The following is a 25299-nucleotide window of genomic DNA, read 5'->3' as shown; positions in this document are numbered from 1 at the left end:
AAACAGCTTTTTGCTGTTTTATCACACATCTGAATGTTTCCTCCGAGCATTTCCTCTCTGTTCTTGTTTCCAATCATATGCAACATTTGTTACCACCTAAGCACAGTCACTCAAGCACCAAATTAGCAGCGACTGCTGGAACAACAATCTAAGAGGCTGTCGTAAAAGTTTATGCGGTAGAGTCTGACATCCTATTAGCCGCTTTGATTCGTCATGCCAGTCAACACGAGGAGAAAGCAGCAGCATTGTGTTCATTAATTACTGCCAAATAGCTGTTTACCGACTCTCTGAGAGGTTTCTCAGATATATAAACTGTTGCTTTTTATGCCTCCTGCGAGGGAGGTTATCCTAACAATTTAGCACTAAAAGGCTTATGTTAACACTCACCCTGATGTAATTATAGTTGGCTGAGGTGATTACTTCATTTTCTGAAGCAGCTTTTCTAATTTACTATGTAAAGTAAACGGCCAAGTCATTTTGGACCAAATGCCATGTACATTTCTGAACCCCTGCCTGTGTGCAGCAGTAGACACCTGTCAAATCTTTTTAGGAAAACATACATATCCATTGCCTCTTGGGTTTGTTTGGCAACAAGGTTAAATCAATAAGACCACTTTAGTGAAATGGCCTGTGAATACACTTGGCTGTCATTATCGGAGAGCCGTGTGGGTTTGTCTAAAGTCTGCAGCACTGCCTGGTTTCAGTCTGAGTTTCTGCCCTTACAGAGTGAGACACTGAGTTGAAAATGTCTTGATGTGCAAATGTGGGTTCCAGTTCCATGACACCACAAATGTTTGTTTGTTTGTTTGTTTTTTAAACCTACATATCTCTTTAGATGACCTGTTGGGGAAAAAAGTTTTCTCCCATCTTCTTTTATCAAGTATATGTTTATGTAATTTTGTTGTCTCACTTGCTAACTGAACATACGACCTCAATGCAACATGATTTAAATTTTTTTATATCATGCTCCCATTGAGAAGAAAATAGATGGCGACACAGGAGACGTGTTTGGCTACTCTGTAATTGACAGACGGCACAGAAGATAGAGAAGCACAGAAATCCGCCACTGACTGAAGGAAAGCTCTGCAGAAGTCGGTGATGCTGAAAGGTTGAAAGGGTGAATATTATTTAGCATCTCAAATGTTAAGACACTGGGGTTTCACTAAAATCAGGACTGTGGTGTCTCAGATACTTGAAAACAAAAACTCAGTTACAGCCAATTAAAAATAAAAACTGAGGAAAGGTTGGAGTTAGTCCTCTGCATTTGTTTGTCTGTTCAGCCTGATGAGTGGGCTGCTTTTGAACAGGGAGGCTCAGGGCTTGTAACCACATAGGAAGATGCATTAATTAGTGTGGCAGCGTCCTGCTCCTGGCTGAGGAAAGCATCATTAGGCTGGATTGGGATGCTGCTCATATATTCTGGTGTACATCAAACAAAAGACTGCTGATCCTGCTGCAGAGGTTCTAAAGACTTGACATAATTGAAGGATTAAGCCTTTTTTGGCAAAACACTTATGGGACAAAAGGTAGAAGAATAACGAGCAATACTGGACATTGTTAGTGTTTATTATGTTAGAATCATCTTGGTTAAATCTACCACTCTAACACTGATTACTGATTTTCACTATAGTAGAATTTATGCAATTTTGACAATGCTTCAATATTTGCATTTGCTTCTGTTGAGGCTATAAGGTACTGAGTGGGGGTAAATGACAGCACGCTTCCAGCAGTTATATAAAGACGCAAACAAGACACAAAGCAAGAAATAAATACAGACATTGTTCAAAACATTCACATTTACAGTATTCTTCTTGGAATAGTTGCACTCAAAATGTTTATGAAGCTGTATCAAAAACTTTCTTTTTTTTTTTTCTTTTTTGTTTTTTACTTTTGACATAATCAATCTGCCGCTCTGGGCTGGTCTTGTCAGGTTAAATTATGACTGGAGGGAGGAGGGAAAGCTCTGGTAGTAATGAGAAATCACATAATCAACGTTTGACTGCACAGTGCAACAAAATGGATTTAAAAAAAAAAAAAAAAAAAAGCACATTTCACCGCTCAACAAAAACTGCAGACCAAAGCCCAAAAATCACCCCTGGATAATAAATTCCCTTCCTCCTCTGATTTGACAGATGGCAAACAAACAATTGCAGCTGGTGAAGATATAATCTAACTATATTACCGATAACTACAGCCATTTATATTATTTTCAGAATTATCTTTATATTAGATTTATGGTCAAAACAAACAAAACAAAGAAGCAGAACATCCAGTTAGGCACAACAAATACCCTGAATTGAACTAATATACAGCAAGTACATGGCTGGAATATCTCATCATGGATGATTAAAGTGACCAATAAACCAGATTTACTGTACTGGATTTCACACATTCAGACAGCTGAGCAGTAAAACCATTCCAATATTCTCAATGAACATATTTACCAGAGTTCAACAACATTAGGCAACTGTCAAATTTAGCAACACATAAATAGCCACACATTGTTTTCTTCAATGTCAAAATAGGAGTTGTGTCTGGACTTAAGCGCAATTTGGTGAAAACTGATGGAACTGATGGCCCTGAAAAACAACGTCACACTTAAACACAGCGATTAGGTTCCCTATTTGTAAGATTATTGGGGAAATAAACTCAAGCTGTAGTCCTTAAGGTTTTCCAGTTGCAGACAAACTTCAGATGCAGCCTGCTTGTTAAATGAATTGGACGTTACAGTGAATGTATGCAGAGTGACTGCAGCATGCTTAAGCATGAAAAAGATTTAAGTATATATGTCCACCATTGTGTCATGAGGTGCATTCAACAAGAGGCGTGTATTTGACTGTAATGCCTATGGATCAACAACCTTTCACCTTAAATACCTGTCTACAGCAGCTCCTCTGCTGTCCGTGTGGTGCAGCTGGTCGAGCACACTGCAACATGTATGTATGTTCAACAGAAAAAATGAAGGCATTCGACTCTGGGCTCCACTGTGGTACTTCCTTTGTTGGGAGTGTTCATCTCTGTGGGCTGGTTGACATGTTTAGGTCTCGCCATCAGTCTATCTCTTGGGTCTGTCAATGTCATCGATGGCTGCCAGCAGTTTCTGACGTGCTTTCTTGTTTATATGGGAGCCCAGGCAAACGTTCACCAGGTTGGCTAGCTGCTTCATGGAGTACTCCTGCACAAACGCACAAAGGGTCGATCAGAAAATCAGGCACAGCAAAGACTGAAACTACTGTCCTCCCTCCATCAGCAGGCTGCACTGTCTCACCCTGTGATTCTTGATAAACTGCTCCATATCATTCTCCGTCAGGTAGTAAGCTTTGATGTAGGTCTCGACAAACTCTTTATCAGGGATCGGCCGCAGGTCGGTCAGCTTCTCCAGCTTCATGAGAAACTGTTGGAAGTCCAGCTGCATCAGGGCCCGGCCCTCATTGCTACATTTCTTCACATTGGCATAGCTGCACAAGAAAGTGTAAAAGAAAAGTGTTTTGCACTGACTGTTATTCAGGTATAGGTTTAAGACAATGACCAGAAAGCAAGTCAGTACTGTGGAATTTTTGTTTGATAACAGATAACATATTTGGGGTTGATGGGAGGTTTTCATGGTACATTTTCCCGCCATTAGATACCTTGGAATTCAGCCAGATCTCACACTTCACCTCTGCTGCATATCACATAGATAGAGCTGCTCTGAACTTGGATTGGTTATAAATGCAGAGCATTACCTCATTGCCTGAATATTCTCAGTGTAATGGTAAAATCGCTTCGCTCACAAGACTAATTCTATTCAGCTTAATTTAACAGAGCAATGATCTTCAATTTAATAATGTGGTTTCAAATTAATTAGGGGAATTACTCCCAGGAGGTATAATCAATATCCTAATTACCTGAATACAAAAGAAAAAAAAAATAAAGAAATAAAATCACAATTTAGTAGTTGCAGTTCTTGTCTTCATCCCCGACCTCCTGTAGTTCTTGTTTGCTTCAAAAACTGCTTTAGTCCCAATCATTTAAATGCACGAGGACTCCAAAGCCTCAATCCAAGAAAGTAAAAGATTTACCAGAAGACAATAAGAAATTTAAAAAAGGACCACAAATGGAAAAGAATGAGATTCCTCTTTGATTCATTAATAACAAACCTACACCTTGTTGTTTGGGTTGTGTCATGCTTTTTCATTTTTATTTATTTTTTCCAAAACCCAGGCTATATACAAGCAGCAAAAACAGGCCTAATATTTGTTTTACCTTGTGAGTCTGTGTGTGTGAGAGAAAGAGCTCAAACTGCAGCAACAGACTATTTCTGCATAGGTACTATTCTGCTGATACCATGACAAGAAAGAATTTGAAGATGGGTGTTATCTGACCCATGATTGTTGGGGAATAATGTATTCATGTGTGGGAGAACATCCACATGTTGACAGGTGTTGTGGCTGCTATCCCATTGCAATGTGGTCTCCAGTTTTATTTCCCTTTTATCGTTTTGTGAATGTTTGTAGAAGCATGCACTGTAAAATCTGATGAAAACCAAAGCTGTCATCAGCTGTTACGAATTCCTCATGTAAGACATCTAAGTGGAGTAGCAGTAGTAAGAATACACGGGAGTCTTTGTGTAAACTTTAATGTTCAATATCATGTCAGGTAGTTCCACACAGGTGTCTGCGTTGTCAGTCAAACGTCAGTGGGAGCCAGGGTACACATGCGCAAAAAGATTGTGTGTGTGTGTACGTGCGTTCGCTTTTTCAGGCCATGGCAACTATTGTCCACTGGGAGGTCAGTATTTGTGACATCCCCAGCACAATAACACACCTCTCAGACATGTCTGCTCTGTAAATGCCCCATGTCTCACACTTCACTTCTCCCCGTCATGCCTGCTCTCTCAGCTGTGGCTCAGAACTTTAACAGGGCCATTTTGGTGAGTCTCAGAGAGGAGATGAGCGGGCAAGCCGGCGCAAAAACAAACAAATATGACCATTTCGCCTTGGTGTACCAGAGGGGAGGGGGGAGTAGGTGTGCGTGGGGAGGGCGCACTCAGATAATCAGACAGACAGCTGTATCCCAACTTTGCAGTCTCTGAGTCATAATGAGCCATTTGTTTTGTGCAAAGGGTTCAAAAGTTCTCTAATGCAATATAAAAAAACTGCTCAGTGAATGTGTAGGTTGGTAAGCATCTTTCGATTTCAGGCCTTGCACCAATCCTTAATGGCCAACGTTTTATGTAACCATCTGATGAGCATTTGTTTTTAACCAAACCTTTTTCTGGTCCGGCCATGACAACCCCACGGACACTTTCACTGCAATCTGGCAAGGACTCTGTGGTCAGCAGCAGCCAATTACTTGATCTCAACAATAAAATGTGTGTAACCTGAAGATAACGGTCGGCTTCTCGCTTCATCACATTCCAACCAGTTTGACTCAACGTGTCTGTCTGATCTGAGAGCTTTGTCACACCTTCAAAGTAAAAACCTATTTCACACATACGTGCAACACACAGATTCTGTAAAAAGAGACAGCGGGGGTGCCAACATGCTCTGGTGTTCTGTCACCTCTAACAATGCATACCTCTCACTTGCAAGGGTGAAAGCGTCGAAATGCATTATGAGGATTGTGTTAAGAACGGCACAGAAGTTGCCATCACGAGGAAGATAGCAGGAATATATGGTGGTGTTCCTTCAGCGATATCTCTAAAGGAACCTGGTAACTGAGTCTGCCAGCTTCGGTTAGGTAATTTCCCTTGTTCTTTTCAGTGCTTGACAAATTTTTCTTTTTTTAATGTATGATGTGCAAATGGTCAAAGACAAGACAGAAATGTAAATAAGGATGTGGTTATTCACATCTGAGAGGCTCAAATGTTCACCCCCCTCGTGGTTTTAACACATAGAATCACTCCTCTATAGATCTGCCCTGCTTTTGGTTTACTTACATTATTGTTTAGAATAATTCATGACGCATTTATATTTGTCCTTGTCCTTTTCAGTGTAACAAAATCCAGTTTCAACTTGAATAGCCTTCAATAGCTAAGGGCACTTTCACTCTGCTCCAGCAGCCAAACCTACTGCTCAGGAAATGTGACCTTCACAGTTTTTGTTTTGGTACATGACAAGTCAGAGACAACTTACAATGTACACCTTTTTATAGCTGTAAAAAATGTGTTTTCAATGGGTAACTTTAGAAGTTGTACAACTCTGGACTGTTTGTGACAGAATAGACAGGATTATTAAGCCTCCACCTGAAGCTGAGGAGGTGTTTTGACTTTCTTACCCTTCAACAAGAGTCCTGTTGGCCAGACGGATGCAGTGCTCCCACAGGACATTGGACACGGGTAGTGGGATGCGCACATGTCTGGAAACATCACCCAGTCGCTTGTTAAATTGCTCAAACTCCTATGGAGATGGAGGAGTAAGCACAGGAAACACATGAGATTGGACAACCAAATGGGACAAATACATCTTTAACTCCCAACAGGAAGAAACAAACTAACTGAGAAATCCTCTTCGACAGTCTTTTCCTCCAGTTTGCTCTTGCTACCCTGTATTCTTGGATGCTGCCCAACATCAGCTCCCTCAGTCTTACTTTGTGGAAGTAACACTACCTCATGCTGCGAATTGCACAACACAATTACTCCCAGTCTGCAGGAGAAACTTTGTTTACATCAATCGTTTGGAAAATATAGTATGAATCTACCAGGCTACAAATCAGGCATAAAAAAAAAAAAAAAATCAATAAAAATCATTCGCTTGACTATTTGACTGGTTAACGTCTTCACACGCATCCAATCTGTATCTTCACAGTTGGCCTTTGGGGACTTGCAATAGATATTAGTCTCTTTGAAAATTTTTATTGTAGATGGACTTATACAATTATAATATGTAGCTGTACTGTAGAATGAAAGGATGGTATATAATTTAATGGATTTTACCCATGCTTGTTATCCCCCCCCCCCCCGACTTTAAGACAAATTGCATCATATTTGATAAGAAATATCCTCAATTATAGAGGCATGCGTTCCCTTTCATTGTGCAGCTGAGACAAAAATATTCATGTCTCACATTCTTTTGGCACTGCATTTCCTTACCACTGTATATGCAAATCAATGCCATTGTTGAATGCCAGTGATCAACTGAATTCATGAATAAAATATTCTCCTGTGGGCAGTACAATAAAATGCTGTGCACTAGTCAATCAGTGTTGTAACATTATTCTTATGTATTAAAGGCATCTGACCAGTTGTTAAAGGATGCTATTAGCACTGGGGAAAAGCATATGCTCTCCATTATATGTGCCATGTTAGTCCATCAGCTGGACCGTTTTGGCACAGTGTAGTGTTGGTGAAGCCAATGACTCAGACACATTTCCCTCCGGCAATTTAGCTCATAAGTTAAATTAGGTAGGTCTAACTGCAGAGGAATTGGAGGGTTATTCTTGAATTGAATTCTTTTATCAGATACCGCTTATCTTTGAATTGATGCCTCGATATCTTTTCATGTTTATGTTTAAGTATTTATGTTGTGGGGATTTCAAAAACATCTGCACTTTGATATGTGATTTAATCAGCAGATTCCTGAGACATGCCGATGCATAAATAGGGATTTGTCTTGGTTTGGTGCCAGTCTGTTCCAGATTTCACACCACAGCCGGCCCCGTCAGCCCTTTCTGTGTGTCAGAGGCGAGAGCACTGTGTCCTTCTGCCCATTGAAAACATGGATAATGGGACAAGGAGCCAGCATGCACAAAGAAACACATTTAGGGAAAACTGACAATTCCCAAAATACTTGTGGGGCTGGTGAGCTCAAATGTCTTTTACAACACTGACCCATTGCAGGAGCGCTGCATGTAACTCATAAAAGACCACCCTCTACTAAATCATCATCAAATAACTGATATTAAAGGCCGTTGAATGAATTTAAGCTTGCAAGAAACAAAATGGAAGTTAAGAGTTCCTGACTTTAAGAAGAATAAAAGTTATTACTTTAGTAAAGGGGAAAAATAAGTCTTTTAGAGCTGCCTTAAGGGTAGTATGGGTGTTACGAGAGAAAAAAACTAGACAATTACTATTTGAATGGAAGAATGAATCTTTCTGAAATCAAACTACACTGCAACAGAAAACAATATTTCAATAGGGATTATAGTCTATATTCAACTGCAGGAGCGGCTCAGTGGCATAAATGATGCAACAATCATAATGAGGAATGCAATCGCCACTAAATACAAGACAATCTGCTGCAATGATTTATCTGTAGATGTTTCTGAACTGATGCTTGATGTGTCTAAGACAGGCAATTTTATGACTAATTAACACTTATCGCACACATAACAAAGTTTTGACTGTTTCAAGCCGCCATCATTAATATTTTTAAATGAAGGAAAGTTTTAATTAGCCCATGAAATACAACAGATATTTCTTCAACATTGAACTTTTTAGTTAGCTGGAACTTTTTCTTTTTCTACCACTTTTAGTTTTGACCCAGACTGACCCAGAACCTTCTTATGATTTCGAATAAAATTGATTTCAACAATTGCCAACCAATTGCTGCTGCTTCAATAATTCATAATTCAAAACATTATTTCAGAGCCAAACACCGTGTATTCACCCATCTATGCTTTTGTGCTTATTTATATATACTTAGTTGGTAACAGTCAACAGTTACCAATGCCTTTCTTAGATAAATTTACCTTTAACAGGACATCCACGTACACATTGTGCTGTGACATTATTTCCCTAATGTCCCATTTAACTCCAGCCATCATAAGCAACATTTGTTCATAGTCGATGGCCTTGGCTGCCACTATCCAGTATATTGGCTTCCGCAGTTCACTGGCTGTCGACACGGTCTGAGGGAAAGATAGGCAGAATTTACGTGCATTACATATTTGTGTTATAGAGTCAGACATGGACTCAAGGTCTCTTCTTAGAGGAAAATATCATGCAATTGATTGCCTTAGATTGGCTCCTGCACCACCTGCAACTTGGAAACAGATATGTGGTAGAAGATGAATGGACAAGTGAACACAACTGAAATGTCGCCGTAGGGAGCACATCAAGTCAAACACACAGTACATTATATCTTAATTACTCCAGAATAACTGTAGCTGACACTGCATTGCCGTTACCGTAGTTACTAACACATATGTCTTAAGAGAGTGGATTAATATCTTTATACCTGGGAATAAAACTGCTGCAGGAAAGGCTTCTTGGCTGCAGGCATCATTGTGTCCAGGTGGGACTGGAGGGATTCAAACTGTTCAGCCAAAAACACACTAAGAAGAAAAGCAAAAACCCAGACATACATTTAATTTACAGTTGTGGTATGGTAGGATCTGAAAATTGTACTGATGCACATCTGACTGTGTTCTGTGAATTGCAAACTTTGCACAAAAATGTTTCCTTCTTCATAATTGCTTGTCTATTTTAATCCAGTTTTAGAAATCTAATTTCCCCCTGTGATGATTACAGTTTAATGGAATAAATGATTTAGTCCAACAGACTTGAGAAATGTCAAAATACGGTGCTCAGTTTTGTTTGGGTCTCATTAAGCCAAAACTTATCTATGTACAACAATCTGGGCAACAATTTTTATAATGAATGGATTTCCATCAACCTTGAACAATACTGAGACCACGTGAATTAGCACAGGTCAGGTGTAGTACACGTCTGGGCCCCTGTGAACCCAGCTGACTAAATAAGGACCATTTGACTCAGGTTGATCAATGGCTCTCAAGTATTACACTCAATAAAAACAGAAGGAGTCGGATGTGAGTGGGCTGAATTTCACAAGTGAGCTTAACAAGGATGACTGCTGCAGTACAGCGCAACTCACATTAGCCATTTCCTTACAGGCCCAGGCCAGCAATGACACAGCTGACTGGACAGTGCAATTTGAGACAAGAAAACAATCAACACGGCATCAACATCATCTGTTTTACACAATGTTAAAAGAGATTGCTGAAAGTACTCCTTTAATTAAATAATTTTTTAAGAGGTGTGAACACAGTGCGAGGTTTCTTTTGCCTATTTGTGGACATTCGTCATGCCATGAAATTGCAGCATACCAGGTTCAAATCCAGCTACAGGACCTACAGTATGCTGCAGGTCACTCCCCTCTTTCTCCGTTCCCTGTTGGTCTCTATACAAATTCATGTCTGAAATAAAGGCACAAAAAGCTCCCAAAATACAAAAAAAAAAAGTTACTCAAAGCAGTGAACTCATTTACATGAAATATTTTGGTACAAAATCAGCTACTCATACTGATTTTGTGACCAGAAACATTTTCTGACCTTTTCTCATCACAAGAAAACAAAAAAGATTCTGGTCATTGTTTCCAGCAGTTAATCTGAGCAACTGCGTTATTGAGACATATTTATAGCAAACCACAGAAGAAATCTTCATATTGTAAGTATTGCGATAAATACATGCTGACTGGTTAACACTGAATATGAGCGCACTCCATTAAACAAAACCAGTAACCCATAGGTGGGCCCAGTTCACTGTTCTTTTTACGGAGCGGAGAAAATTACATTAAGAATAAACTGAACAGCTTGTATTCACCTCAGCAACCAGCTGCAGTTTGGAGAGAGAAGGAAAACAAACACACACACCCCACAGTTCACACTTATCTGATCTCGCTTATATAAATACGACATTTGAACAACAGCTAGAAGGGCAAACAACAGCGAGAAAATCGCTCAGCTCTTATCTAAGATTTTTTCTCAGGGCTACCTGACGCTTCATTGGTTCAAACGTAACACTGAGCCACTCCTTTTTTTCAAGATAGTGTTTAAATGGGATCTGCTGAGGATGTCAAAGGTTTTCACACTAGGCAAATAAGAAAAATAACAATTTTCTTCAAGGAGAAATTCCTTTCAAACTTTCCTAAAGAAGTATCGTCACCTATGCACTTCAGCTATTTAACTTTCATTGCTCTTCTGATCTTGCTGCCCGCCTTAGATATGGGAAAAACTTTGTATGACAATGTTAGTTCATTCAGCATTTTTACAGAATCATCATCTAGGCCCCTGGTTTACAAACTTTCACTAAACCGCACAGGCCTTTCAGAATGCAAGAAATGATAATGGTTAACCGCTCTATGTATTAGGGTGTTTCTCTGTTGTGTGTCGGGAAAGGAGACGGAAGGAAGGAATTTAACACAAATACTAAATTAAAAGCAGAATGCTGAAAATTGTTTCAGGGTGAAATAATTTGGTTTGTCCCTCCTTGTAATTCTGCAAACTTTTTTTTTTTTTTTTTCTCTAATCATCAATCCTCATCCATGTGAAAGCTGAAGTCAGATAGTGCGCTGTGTACTTGTAGATGAAAAACTAACCTTTTTAACTTCATTCAAGAAAATGCTTTGATGAATTTATGTCACACTGGCTAGACACAAGCGGCAACTAAGATCAAGGACATGACCTTTTCTGTCGCACCAGTAGCCAGTACTGGTTTGTTTGTCCTCAAGTGTAAATGATGTGGTTCATTACTTAAGTTATTGTTCTTGTGTTCATATAAAACAGGGAGTTATTTGTTGAATATCACAGTGAGGTGATATCAGATTAGATTGGTGTGATACTGTGTAGTGAATACTTACAGGGACTCAGTGGCCACCACTCTCTGAGCGAGCCCATAAAGAGTCCCACTGTTAGTAAGGACCACCATTTGGCTTAGATGTGGGCTGGGCACCTTCTCCTTCCTGTCCTCTCCTGGGCCATGGACTCCTGCAGCCTCTCCTACTGACTCCTAGAGAACACAGGTGGATGGGACAGTTGACACACCAAGTCATATATATGCCAATGTTCATATGTTTGCCTTTGCTGTAAAAAGAAGGTACAAATACCGATTTGGTTGGGTGCTATGGCTTTATATTTGCTTCTAGGTCTAGTTATTATCATCATCATTAAAAGCAGCCAATATATGCGCTGAGCAGGTGGCCGGTCAAAATATTGAATAAAATACTTAAAAATTATATATATATATTTTTTTTTATTGTGATGTTCTGTTATGGGTTCTGCAGCAGCAGTCCTATAAAGGATCAGTTAAGAGAGCAAACATTTCACTTGTGAAATTAAGATAAATTGTAGATGTATGCTGATAGGTGAGCATAATCTGAAATTCAATCAGCCTCGTGCAACACACTCATTTCCAGGTCACACACACACTTTAAAATTGTGCTGATCAAACACTCCTCCACTGCCAACATTTATCTGCCTTTTGATATATTCAGCAACACCTCTCCATCCAGCAAGCCTTTTATCCCTTCATTTGAAATACAATTGAAACTGAAAAATAAAGGTTGCAAGCCAAATCCTTTCCCATCAATCATAATAATCCATATCTGCATTGAACGTCTTTGAGATTGCATATAGCCAGGCAGATCATGGTATTTTGTATAAACCATGCTTAGATGGCATGATGTATTACACTGGAACGTAGAGCTTTGCACAAGCTCCCGGAAGCGCCCTCGCGGATCAATACCAATCACCAAGGTAATGAATGAATGGGAGCTATTGGTGCTGTACAATATCATCCCCTTACATACCTACTGCTGTGCAATTCAGGTGTATTACAGCGTATGAGTTTTAATATTCCAGCCGATTAGGGGGCAGATTTCTATTCCCACACCAAGAAGCTAAAGCTGAAACAAACCCTAATGTTTTAAATTTTGGACATATCTTAAATAAGTAGCTACATCACCTCTAATGAATGCAAAAGATCTGACTTTATAAAACATCAAATGTGTGATAACAGGACCCGCATGCCAAAGGTTTATCATCATGTGAAGTGAAATCATTTAATGTGTGGATAGAGGATGAGACACTACTGTAAATACTGACTGATTTTCACGGTTTTTAGAAGACAACATTTTGCATTCCTCCAGCAGCCGTCCATTCCCTAAATGTTTTAATGTTTTAACAGCAAAGTGTATAAAAATGCACAGTATGCAAGTCCTCACACAATTTATGGTTCACACCTGTGAGAATGATAAGACCGTCTCCTGCTCCCTTTCTAGAACCTCTAATTGATCTTTCTACATTCAATCAAAACCAGTGTTTCTGAAACCATTATCAGCCTGAAATGAAAATATATCACATTCAGAAGAGTAACCCTTATTTATTCGGTAAATGAATGTAAAGTGCACTGAGATTAAAAAATTTATTTGACCATAGATTAAGGTTTTTTTTTTTTTTTTTTTTTAATTCTTAATCCATTGGCAATTCTGACTGAAGCACATTAATTTTTTCACATACATGCAACAAAAAGCAGCTGCTGAAATCCTCAGATTTAATCAGTAAAAGAAGTTCAAACCTCTCGATTATAGCTTCGAAAAGCAGCTTTACATATGAACATATAACCTATTCAGTCATCAATAGGGATTGAGTGCAATCAATTGGTGATACCTTAAATGATATGACTGCAAAAAACGACTTTCATTTGATAATGACAATCGATCAAAATGACAAATAACCCAGGCGAAATGAAAGTAAACTAACTCCATGTGGAAGCTGTGTTGCCAAGTGCGTGCAGCAAAAGAATGCCATACTGGACAAATTTTGCATTTGAGACAGATTTTTCAAAGTCATACAAGGGGTCGAAAACAGAGGATGAAGCAGACTTTTCCATATAGGGTGACATATTGTGAAGAGGTCAAAGAGTACTTTGCTTGATTTACATTCTGCAGATGCTGAAGATATTCAGCAGTGGTTTTTCTGCTATCCTGCTAAGATAGATGGTCAAACTGCTTTTATTTCTTATAGAGGCAATACAGGCTAATCATTATTGGACATGGGGGATTTTCTGTGCATATAGTGCAATGTGGAGTAGTGTAAATACATACAGTACTGTAACAAACCAAATAAAATCTTCTCTAATCTGATAATTGACAGAGAAAGTAATAGGCACCTAATCTTTTGTTGATTGTTTGTTATTTTCCAGGCAGAAATTGTGAAAAATAATTTTCTCAGGTGAGAGAACTTTCTGCTTTTCTTTTGGATTTATATACTAATAAATTGATGATTTGTGGCTTTTGAAATTCTCACCTCCGGCCCTGCAAAGTTGTGATAAAGCATTTTCACTTTTTTTTCAACATTTGTCAGACTACAAGTTTACAGTGTGAGTACAGGCTTTGGACATTATCGTGTCAATTCAAAGTCAATACATTTCAATAGTTTCCTTTAAAAAGCAAAGAAGTAGGAGAAGAAATAAAAATTCTGAAAATTGCTAAAAGTCACATGAAGCTGGTATTAGTGGTTAAGATGTGCTGCACTGAGTTCATTAAGACAAGCATGTGAATTATTTCCTGAGAAAAAAATTCACCATGTGCATCCAAGCATAATAAAACAGTTCTGCAATGAATGGCTCTGAAATTGCATTTGCCAGCACAGCCTCAATGTTAAATTAAAGGCGTAGATTCAACTTTTCACTCATCAGATATTTACAAATTACATTTCTGGCTCAAGTTATTCGTTTTGCAACACAACAAAAAAGTGAAGTCTTTATGCTTCCTGAATGCATTGTACTCTTAAGGTCAACTGCCACTTTTGCAAGAGAATAGAAAGGTACATTTCAAGCCCTTCAGGTAGTAAACAAGCTTGCACTGAAGAGCACAATTTGATAAGCAGCCGCTCAGAGAAACAGAATGCAGTCTGCTGATCCTGACTCAAGTTACTGGAAAAGTCTGAAACATGGAAGTGGTACTTGAAAAATATCCACTTCACCACTAAATGCCCTGTTTTTTTCAAAGGAAATAGAACCGCCTATTCACCATTACTGACCAGTACAGTGATAATGTAGTCTCAATATCAGTTTAATGCCATTTATTCAGATATTTAAAAGCTACTGTCTATGTCAGAAGGAATCTTTTACATTTCTGAAATTTTAATTTCATTGTCTTCATGCAATTCTATTGGCAATTGATTGCATTTATAATACACTGTAGATCTTTCTGGTTCTGATGAATTTTTGATAATTGAGATTATTTTATTACCACTTAGTCACTCTAGACATCTAGACTTCATGTAAAGTAGAACCTTTTCTGTTGTGTGAAAATTTCATTTTCAAAAATGTTATAAAAAAACGAGTAACTGAAGACTTCACGCTGTGAATAAGCATCAAACAATAACTAAGCCAGTATGTATCACAGGGCTGAAGCGCAGACTCAAACAAACATTCACACTTGCAATCAAGCTTAGGTGCAATTAATTTAATGTACGTGCTTACACATTATTTGGGCTGTTAAAGGAAGACAGAGTATCCAAAGACAACCAAAGCAAACATGAGGGGATCAGACAAACTCAGCACATAAAGGAAGTGACAATGCTGACCGCTGCACTGCTCCCAGATATGAGACAACATCATTTTTACTTGTCTTCTAATTGTTTAACTCAAGAGCCAAGCACCTTCTATCACTGTCTATTGTCACTACAGTTTCTTTTAGGCTAAATTACTACCTTCTCATTGGTTTTGTTCCTTTGTCTTTTTGTGAGCTAGTGTACTTGAGGTGCAAATGCTGCCTTCACAATTAGGAGCCGACATACTTCAACCGTGATCAATAATTTATATGAATGGTACAAGACAGGAGAGCGAGTCAGACTGTGGAATTAATACCTCCTCTCAGAGGGTTTGCATATAAATAAAAGAGAAAAAGGTATTTCTGGTGCTTACACAGAGAACACACATAGAGAGTACTCCTGGGCAAAGAATAGCCGGATAAAGCAATGTTTAAGAGACTTTACATTAAAACTGCTTTTATTGAAACCAAAAACAGCCTATTGAGGAATTTTGCAGAGCAGGATGAGTACCAAATCCTTGTGCAAAATATTCTCAACCTATTTGTGTCAGCCTTGTTAACATCCAGTAGTTTAGGAAGAACAGCTTTCCAGAACATCGCCTCAATATATTTGAGGATTTTTATATTCCATGTACAGGCTAAATGGAAAACAAGCCATTTGTGTGCGCGCAGTAGCAATACCACAGTGGTTTCTCAGTGTGAACTAACAATATGAAGATCTCAAGCATCAAAACCAGAGAGCTTATCTACCCTTGAGTAACAATTAGAAATCAAGCTCTTGAATTCCAAATGAAAATAAGACTTAAATATGGAGTTCCCAGGGGGATGTGATGACAGACAAGAGAAAAGCTTTGAGAGAGAATGAAAACAGAGAGTATAGCTCGATGACCATCCCTGCTGTTTCTCATCAAATACATCAGACAAGAGGCTGCAATGTTTACTCAGCTGAAAATCATTCTTAATGAGGGTAGATGGTTTAAACAGTTCCATTCATTTGTTAGTACTTGAATCAACAGTTTCACAATTATTTAATGGTATTTATATGGGAAATATAATCTCTATGATATACAGCCTCAGGGAGAACTGACACTATAGCATTTTATCAGAATCAGAATGAACAGTTGCTCTCAGAGCAGGGATTGCAGGTCCACAGGAGGAAATTCCACTAGCTTTCAACCCCAGAAGTCATATTTCAGATTTGGTATAGTACACTTTGTCAACGTAACTTCCTACAAGTGCAGTCATCCCGTTACTGGTATTCATATTAGACTCAAAGAAGCCACAGTATGCATTGCAGAACATGGGTCGTACTTGAATCTGACGAATTCTGTTCTTGTTGAGTATCTGCTGCAGCACCTCTTTTGTTACAGTGTTTCTCTGTGTGTGTTGTGAGAGGCTGATGTTTCAGTAGCAGCCAGGGAGTTTAAAAGTGAGTATAGGAAAAGTAGCATCAGCAGACAGCTGGGGTGAAATGAGAACTCTGTAGTATCAAGCCCACTGGAGCTGTCTTTCGCTCTGTGTGATGTCATTCTGAACTAACTGACAGGATAAGAAACAATGGATTTGGGACAATGATTTCAGACACTTCACTCAACACTTTGCAATCTTCCTCTAGAAATAATGTTTAATAAAACATTTATCTGTAATAGTTTTCAAAACTCACCACATGACACGATTTTGAACAAAATACTAATTCACTGGCGCAAACTGATGTGTTTTCTTTGTACTTTTTGTTTTGCTTTTTTTTTTCCACTCTTTTTTTAATAGGGAACCTTTTGCATTTTTGAATAAGTAGACCAAAAGTAAAAGGTCCAAAAGGTCCTACAGATTCAGCTCCTGTATCTTTCAAAGGAAGCTTTAACTGGCAAAATGAAAATGTAAAATAATGTTATTTACTTCTAAAATAAAAAATATATTAAATTATTCTCAGACCTTGGAAGCTCTGTAATTATCAATACTGTGAAGGAAGCTTCCAGCTGGGAATTGAATGGTGAAATGCTCAGTTGAAATGTCTCAATCTATAGTGATTGACTATTTACTCCCCCACAATCTATTCCATGGAGATTTATGGCCAAGTTGAGTGGACTGGCTGCCAGGCAATTACTGTCAAGTGGGTTGTATTGTGCCTCTTTGTCATACGAATACTAGAAATTTGGTTCTCAATAGATTAATGTCAAATGGAATTAGGACCGCCATTTATTTTGTGTGTCACTGCCTGTCCCCTCAAAACCTATCTTTGGCAACATTCTTTCCCAGAGCTGCTGATCTGCTCACCTGCTTCAGGATAACAAAGATGAAAAGCCCTTGCTTGAATTAATTGAACATTAATGGACCAAACTGAAGCTAACAGTGTTGCGTTACACTGGGAGATGTGATGAGACTTCGGCAGGAGTTGCGGACAGGAAACTGAGTCGCTGTATCAAGGGGGGCTCAAGTGTCTCGCCATCACAGCTGAGTAGCATGACCTGCAGCTGGGCCTATCAATTAAGTGTGTGTCTATGTGTGTGTGCGTACGAGAGAGAGAGTTCGACTGAAAGCCCCACAAAATGTCAATACTTCTGATATCCTGACAACTACAGCATAAAGATCTCACCATGGAGCTTAATTATGATGTATAATCCCTGTCAAATGGAAGTCCCCTCTGGCTTATTGTGCCATTTACAGAGCGAGAAAGCAGGAACCTACAAAGACAGCAACCTCGACAATGATGTGCCCTCATGCATGAGAGACGCAGAAGTAATGACTGGGTTCAGTTAGTGGTGTGTGTGTATGAAACAATGCAGCCCGTGTTTACATGTGTCTGACCTTAGCCAATGCCAGTCAGGTGGGACAGCACACCATATCAACTATGCCAAACCAGTTGCAAAACCACAACCGCAACACATGCTAAGGGACTACCACTCTGCCACTGGGAGACAAGCAGGATGAGAGCATGTATAGGGTGTTGGACATAGTTCAATGTTGAAAATATGTACAGGAGACAAAAAAGTTTGTGTTCACTTGTTTGTTAAAGTTCAAATTGCCTCCTTTTTTTCACAGGCACACCATGCCAGGCTATTGGTGAGAACACAGAAATTACACAACCCCTCAGTCCCGCTTCTGTGCCCCACTGTACACCAAAGCTGAGGACCCACAAACAACAATATTGCACACACAAAATACACAGGCCGAATCAACACACACCATAATTGTAGATTGATATCAAAAATAGCAATTGTAAGTCTTGATCTCGTCTTCACGTATAGACCAATTTTGATGACTGAAATAAAAAGACCTGCAAACATGACACTGCATATGTGGAACATCACAAGCAGTTATTTGTGCTGAAAGTTGAGAGGCATGTAACACAGCTGTAGATGAAGGGTCAATGAAACAAGCATGAGAACAAAATGAAAAGAATGCATGAGAAAAGCTTGCAAATACAAGTGAATGGAAAAGACCGATTGAATAAAAACATGAGGTTTATGTACTGAGAGAAGGAAATTAGGACAAACCAGAGGTGGTCTTCAGCAGAAATGCTAGCCTCTCTAGGCTCACAATGTTGCCTGCAGCAGTGACTCAACAGCTGTCACAAAATAACTTTCTGGCTGCAAAATTATGGCCACAGACGGGTATCACAGCATTATTTTAATATGGCGTTGTCACCATTACCAGAGGATATACAACAAGGATAGTAAGCAAATTATCATTTCACACGACAGCTGACTGATTTCCAGCAAAAGTAAATAAGAGCCACGAAATCAGGTAAAGATGACATATGGCAGCGCATGTGATTAAATGTTATCTAAAAAAGTGTTTTGTGGTTAAATATTTGAACAAGGCAATTACACCTCAGAAGTTTCAACCTAACCCGACAGCCTCCACTCAGTGAAAGTGAAATAAGACAAAAGTGAGTAAACGGTTAATCAAAACTGCCATACCCAGGCAAGTGACAAAGGTTTCAGAAAGGTAATCAACAACACTGGCGGCTGAGAAATAGAACACAAAGTGGGTGATGATCTTTTACTTTTTCCCTGTGGAGCTCCAAGTTTACATTGGATCTAAGATGAGATGAGATGGAATCTCGCTCCAGTTCATGTGGGACACAAAGTCATTACAAGTACATTGCTTTTGGAATCAAACAGTTGCGACGGCAAATCAGTGGAACAAAACCGCAAGGATTCGGCTCAATTGAGATGCAGTGTGCAATTAACTTTATAATCTGTTTACAAATGAGGTCTACCCTGTTCCAATCTCTAGAGTGTGTGGGTGTGTGTATTTGTATTCAGGTGGAGGAATGCATTTGTCTGTTCTGTAAATGTATGTATAGTTTTACTATGGCGTATACACAATACATATTTATTATCCATATGTCTCAGAATCTAATAAAACCACGGACAGTGGATATAAGTAATAACTAATAGATGGCAATCTAGCTCTGGAAATCAGAGCGCTACCCAAATACCAAGAGGTATATCTAGCAGACGTATATGCGTATAAATACATTTAATAGAAGAGTTTGTCTTCCCAAAAAGTATGTATTCATACTTTTCATGATGTAAAAAACAGAGAAGAACAGTGAGTCAGTCAAAAAAAACGAAAAAACAAAAAACTAGGGAGAGATGTGTTGGTTTCGAAAATTAGGCATTTTTCCAGCTTAGGTTGATTTATAGAGATGTTCTTAACTATTTTTGCACATGTGAAAGTACAGAAAAAATGTATTTCGAGAAAGGCAGGATCTAGTTACAAAGCCCTTCCTCTGACCCCCTTAGGAGGTGTTAATCAGGCAGTCTGAGATGGCCATAAAGCAAAATGATGAAGGTCAACTGAAATATGTGTGCGCGCACGCACTTGGTTTAAAAAGTAGTACTGCTTAGTCTCCTAAGAGAGCTCACTTCCACCAAAAGAAACCCACAAATGTGCAAGTCATCACACTCTTCTGTGCTCCCTTTGTCTCTGTTTCTTTGTCTATCCAATCTTTCTATTTTCTTCTGTGTCCATTTGATCAGTTGACCAGTTCATAGGATAAATATATTCTCAACAGATGGCAGCTGAACAATGAGCATCAGCGGCAGTCTGTCTGACATTTTTAAATTAGCCACAATTTATCCAGGGGATTATTGAGGTGGAAATATCGGCTTTTGTGCTCCCCAACACAACAAAACGTGTCACTGCATCACAATGCTTTACAATATCCACAGTCCAAATCTGTTATCAGTGTTCTGCAAGACATCTACAAAAATTATTCTGAACCATATAGAAAAAACATTACAACATTACAAATATAAGTGGAGTGATGTAAATGTATAAATCAGAAAGGATACTCAAGAGAGACAAAAAGACCCAGATGATATGGGAAATGAAGAATGAAATATTCAGGATCTTACCATGGGAAAAAAATGTTTCATTTTCTTTTTCGTTAGCGCATTATGATTCAATCCAATACAATGCATAGCCAATGCTGATCTCTTAAATTTCCAATACCGCAGTTGCAGACTTGATATTTGTTTGAACTAAAAGCTTCAAAACACTTGAACTCCGTGAATTTCAATGAATGATTTCATTTTAAATTAATTAAGGGGGCTGTTGCATTATAGCAGTGAATTCAAGGAAAAATTAATAATATGAGTTCACTGAATGGTTCATTCACAACTCTAACAATCTGATTATTGACATTCAAATTATTTTCCCTTAAAACATTAAGTTTTTTCCCGTTCACAAAAAGCTTTTACAAAAATTGGACAAAATATTAACAGATTTGTTTGCAGGCTACAGTTAAATCGCAGATGAAAACTCCAAGTCTGGTTTCTTTGAACACTGGCCGGGAAAGCTGATAGATATGAAAAGAAACAGGCAGAAGAGAGATGACACTTCTGTCACTGTATAACATGATGAGAAATATTATAGGCAGACAGACTGCCAGACAAAGAAACAGGGCATGTGTTGACTGGACCGGACTAATTGTCTCTCAGTAGTATTACAGAAGGGGGCAGTGATTGAGAGTCCTAATGGAATAACACACACATCTACCGTGGTGGGGCCACTTAAACGAATGGAGGTGTGCGAATGTGAGCGTGACCAGTGGCCAGATAATGATGACCCATAAAGCATTTTGTGGTGACACATGCTGTGGGCTTGCTCAACAATAAGACCACACGTGGCCAGGATAGATGGAGTATAGCAGCAGAAAAAAATACAGGCAGAGGCATAAAGAGGGAATAGGTGTGCAAGGATGAAAGTGGTGGTACAGTCTTACCATGTCAATGAGGCTCTCCTGGATCCGATTCAGAGTGGTTCTGAGTCTGCTGCTGATAAGGCCCAGACCCGATGACTCATACTGTAGAGTACACAGACAAATATACGCACACAGTTAGTGTTTTCACTGTGTACAAGCACCTACCTCTATGAGAAAGCACTCCTTCCACACACGCGCACGCACGCACGCACACACGCACACACACACACACACACACACACACACACACACACACACACACACACACACACACACAAATATCTGCTCTCATGCCACGTAGCTGGAGACAAGAGAATTTTTACTTTCTGCTTCTAGCCGGCTCTAATCAAAAGGAGAGAGGAGGAACTGAGAGGAACAGATATCAGTGTCAGACAATCACACCCGCAACAGCAGATGAAAGACGAGAGGTAAAAGCGAAGTGTCATGAGGTTGAAAGCACAGCAAATTCAACATCTAAATGCCTCTGAAATCACTTTCACTTTCATGTACTGGATGCTACTTAAAGTAAGCAAATCACACACAGCCCAAGAGCCAAAAATCTACCACGATCAACCACCAAACTACTATTCAAAGTGATGGTTAGTAGTTTGGACTCCCAAAGCTAGTATGACCTACTGTGTCGGCCAAAGCCCTTCTGGTTCTACTCTTACCAAGCAAGCAGGGCCCACCAAGGCAGTGCCTGAATCTCTGCCACTATGAGTTGATAAAGACGGGCTTGGAACAGGCTATGGATGGAACAGCAGGAAGAAAAAGTTGAATTGTTGAGGAAGTCTTACAAAACTGAAAAACAGAAAGAAGCCAAACAGATATGTTGCGTTCAAATATATCGGCTTGATGTGTGTTAAAGAGACATTCAAATGTTGTTTAATCTTGTCATTAGGAAATTAAGTTTCTAAATTTAAGATTTACAGTTGTTTAGTTCCATGTGTACTGTGTACTACTTTGAACATGAGAGATAATCTTTCAGATGCATCATGAACTCAATTATTAATTAAATAAAGAACAATTCTTAATTATTGGCAATTTTTACTTCCATCCATAAGGTTATAAAATGGATGAATTCAAAATAAGCATTTAAATAAAGACAAGGAAGCAACAGAATAGCTATTGATAAATTGTAAAACAATATGGTCGAAAAACTCCCTCAAGCGGGTATTCCCTCATCGCAATAAGGTACCAGGGACCCTGTGCACAAAACAAACAAATAGCTGTTGGCTATTCATCAAAACTAAGTATGTGAGATTAGAGTCTGAAATCAGCATTGTTCAATTATCAGAAAAAAAAGGCATGATGCATTTTAAACAGCGTCAGGGATTTTATCACTGGCCGCCGGTTTGTCCATATAAACACTCTTGCACATGTGCATACAAGATGAATTGCATCCAGTGTGAAGACCTGTCTGTGGGAGTCAGGAGTTGAGAATGAAAATCATTGCTCATTCTTCAGACAAGCCATCTGTTCAATGACATACTTTCCTGACTCTCTCAGCACCTGTTTCCTTCTTAACTGTTTTGGTGGACAGCAACTCTTTTAGTCTCTCTCCGCCATCATATTGCAAATCAGAATGACAGTGCATGTAGTCATCTGTCATTATTTTCCCTTCATCTCTAAATCCACATCTCCCTGTCATTTGATCCCTCTCTGTATCATTCATCTGTCTCTTCCTAGAAAAGACAATCAAGTGAAATGTCCAAGTTACTCCCAGAGGGCACAGGATTTTGAAAGATCAGTCACTTTTCCAAATATACCTCTCCCAGTCCAAGCAGTTAAAACCGGGTTATCCATGATGATGGAGAATCTTTGAACACAGCATATCATGCATCTTTTGCATATATGCCTCTGTGACAGTCAGTGGTGCAGCCTGACTTGACAGGGCCAGCATAAACATAATGGGGGTATTTACCCCTCTGAATATTAATGTCAACCAGTGCTCTGCACATGAAGAAGTTAAGCAGTCAATCTTGATTCCAGTGTTATAAAGAGAGCCGAGCCTAGGTCAAAAATATCTCTAGCGGCTTTTTAAAGATTCATGGGGACATTAGCATTTTATTGTAGATGCCTCTCTGTTTGAGACCATTAATGAAATGGGCAGGTCCATGAAGTGATACTTAATGAAGAGTACAGGTACAGAGGGAAGATAGAGGATGAGAGCGTTTCAGAGAGATGCAGACAATGAGACAGAGTGGAATCGGAGTATGAGAAGAAAAAGGGTGGAAAGAGTGGGCTCTACGGAGAAAATGACATCCAGCACATGTGTAAAGGAAAAAAGAGATTAAAATGAGGAAAACAATGATATGGAGCAGATTGATTTGAATAAAGGCATGAAGACATGACTGACATACTGTTCATGGACCCCAGGAGTCAAATTGAGGAACATGAGCAAAGCGCCTCTTGAGAAGCCATCAACATGCAACCAGTATGTCACTTTCCTTTATCGCTGCATGAGTTGCACATAAAAACACCAATAATCTGTACTGGAGCAGCCCCCACAGAGCGTTGATCCTCTTTATCTCTTCCTGGCTCGATGGAACAGAAGTCATTTTGTCACTATCATTATCACTTCCCTGAGGGTAATGTTGAAACAAATTCTGTTTTACCTTTCTTTATGAGTCACAGTATAAATGACATGACAGCCTTTAGATGGAGTGGGACAGCCTGGACTAGCAGGATATAACCTATTGTTCAGCTGGAATTTTTACTGAGACAGAAAGCAACGGGAAAATATGAAAAAAGCATTTGTCCCCTCCCTTGTAAAAACACAGAACTTCAGAGACAAGAAAAACAACAAACTGCGTTTGAGCAGACCCTGTTAGCAAGGAAACCTAATTGTTTTCTATGCAAGCACACGCACCAGCAGCAACTTAACAATTGTGTGTCTGTTTTTTCAATCCAACATGTGCAACATGAGGCAATTTGTTTGTGATGAACTCAAGGTTACAGCTTCAGTGTGTCGTACAATGGGGCAACAGTGAAAATGTGGCTGCCATTAGGACAGCCATTGTAGCAGGCTTATGACTGTGAGCCTGTCAGTATTCTTTTCTCTTGTGAAATCAAACAGCTGAATGGATCAGAAATACTGTACCATGTCATTGCGTCCAAAGAAGGTGTATACAGCGTACAAGTAGTAGTCAAAGAGCTGTGACACACAGTGGATGACGTCAAAAGCAATGGGCTTCAGGATGTTCATCATCTGCATGTACTTTCCTACATGGACACAAACATATAGAAGTTAGCAGAAATGTGGATCTTTAGACGCTTTATGTCCCTGATTGTATACCACAGTAACAACATCAGTCCAATCAAATATCAGTATATGTATTATTATTAGCATGCACTTGAAGGTTAGGATTTACTTTACTACAAGTATAAGTACAAAAATTCAGGGATGTAGCTGGCTTTTCCACTGAGGTAACACTATTTCTCCAACACTCATTTTTCAAGTCATTTCTCTTGAATTCTACACCAGGAAGCCGGGGAGCAATGCAACTCTACTGAAGTGCTTCACAGACTGAATTAGAAGTGATTTTTTAGAATAAAACTTTGGCTTTTTCACATGGCCCAAAATCATTATTGCCTTTTGTGTTTGGATAGACAAAGCAGGATATTATTTTGTTCTGCTAAGAATCTGTAGTGCCCTGATGTATTCAATGAATTCATATAATTTTTATTCAGCAGTAGGAGCACTTGGGAAAGATAACTGTCTCCACTTATTCCTCTTCACACATCATAATTACATCAGCAAAGGACATGCTCTTTCAAGGATGGGACCCAGTGTTTTACCAGTCATGT

At 39.1% G+C, this 25299-nt stretch overlaps 1 protein-coding gene across 3 annotated transcripts in view; it reads right to left on the bottom strand.

Moving 5' to 3' along the window:
* Window positions 1–1554: 1554 nt before the first annotated feature.
* vps50 (VPS50 subunit of EARP/GARPII complex) overlaps window positions 1555–25299 on the bottom strand; it is a 73154-nt gene continuing 49409 nt past the window's right edge. For 2 of the 3 annotated variants that reach the window (XM_029514139.1, XM_029514138.1), the window contains exons 21-28: window positions 24593–24714; window positions 21511–21591; window positions 11580–11728; window positions 9159–9255; window positions 8671–8829; window positions 6259–6380; window positions 3269–3458; window positions 1555–3175 (exon numbers count right to left, since the gene is read on the bottom strand). In XM_029514139.1, coding sequence (XP_029369999.1) covers window positions 3056–3175; window positions 3269–3458; window positions 6259–6380; window positions 8671–8829; window positions 9159–9255; window positions 11580–11728; window positions 21511–21591; window positions 24593–24714 — 1040 coding nt within the window. In that variant the 3' untranslated portion in view covers window positions 1555–3055. Of the gene's footprint in view, window positions 3176–3268; window positions 3459–6258; window positions 6381–8670; window positions 8830–9158; window positions 9256–11579; window positions 11729–21510; window positions 21592–22160; window positions 22236–24592; window positions 24715–25299 lie in introns of all 3 variants that reach the window. The other variant, XM_029514137.1, reaches the window with a different exon arrangement.

The sequence above is a fragment of the Echeneis naucrates genome, chromosome 11 (assembly GCF_900963305.1).
Source record: "Echeneis naucrates chromosome 11, fEcheNa1.1, whole genome shotgun sequence".
NCBI lineage: Eukaryota > Metazoa > Chordata > Actinopteri > Carangiformes > Echeneidae > Echeneis > Echeneis naucrates.
Note: the sequence above shows the minus strand (reverse complement) of the source record. Positions and strands in the feature narration are given on the sequence as shown.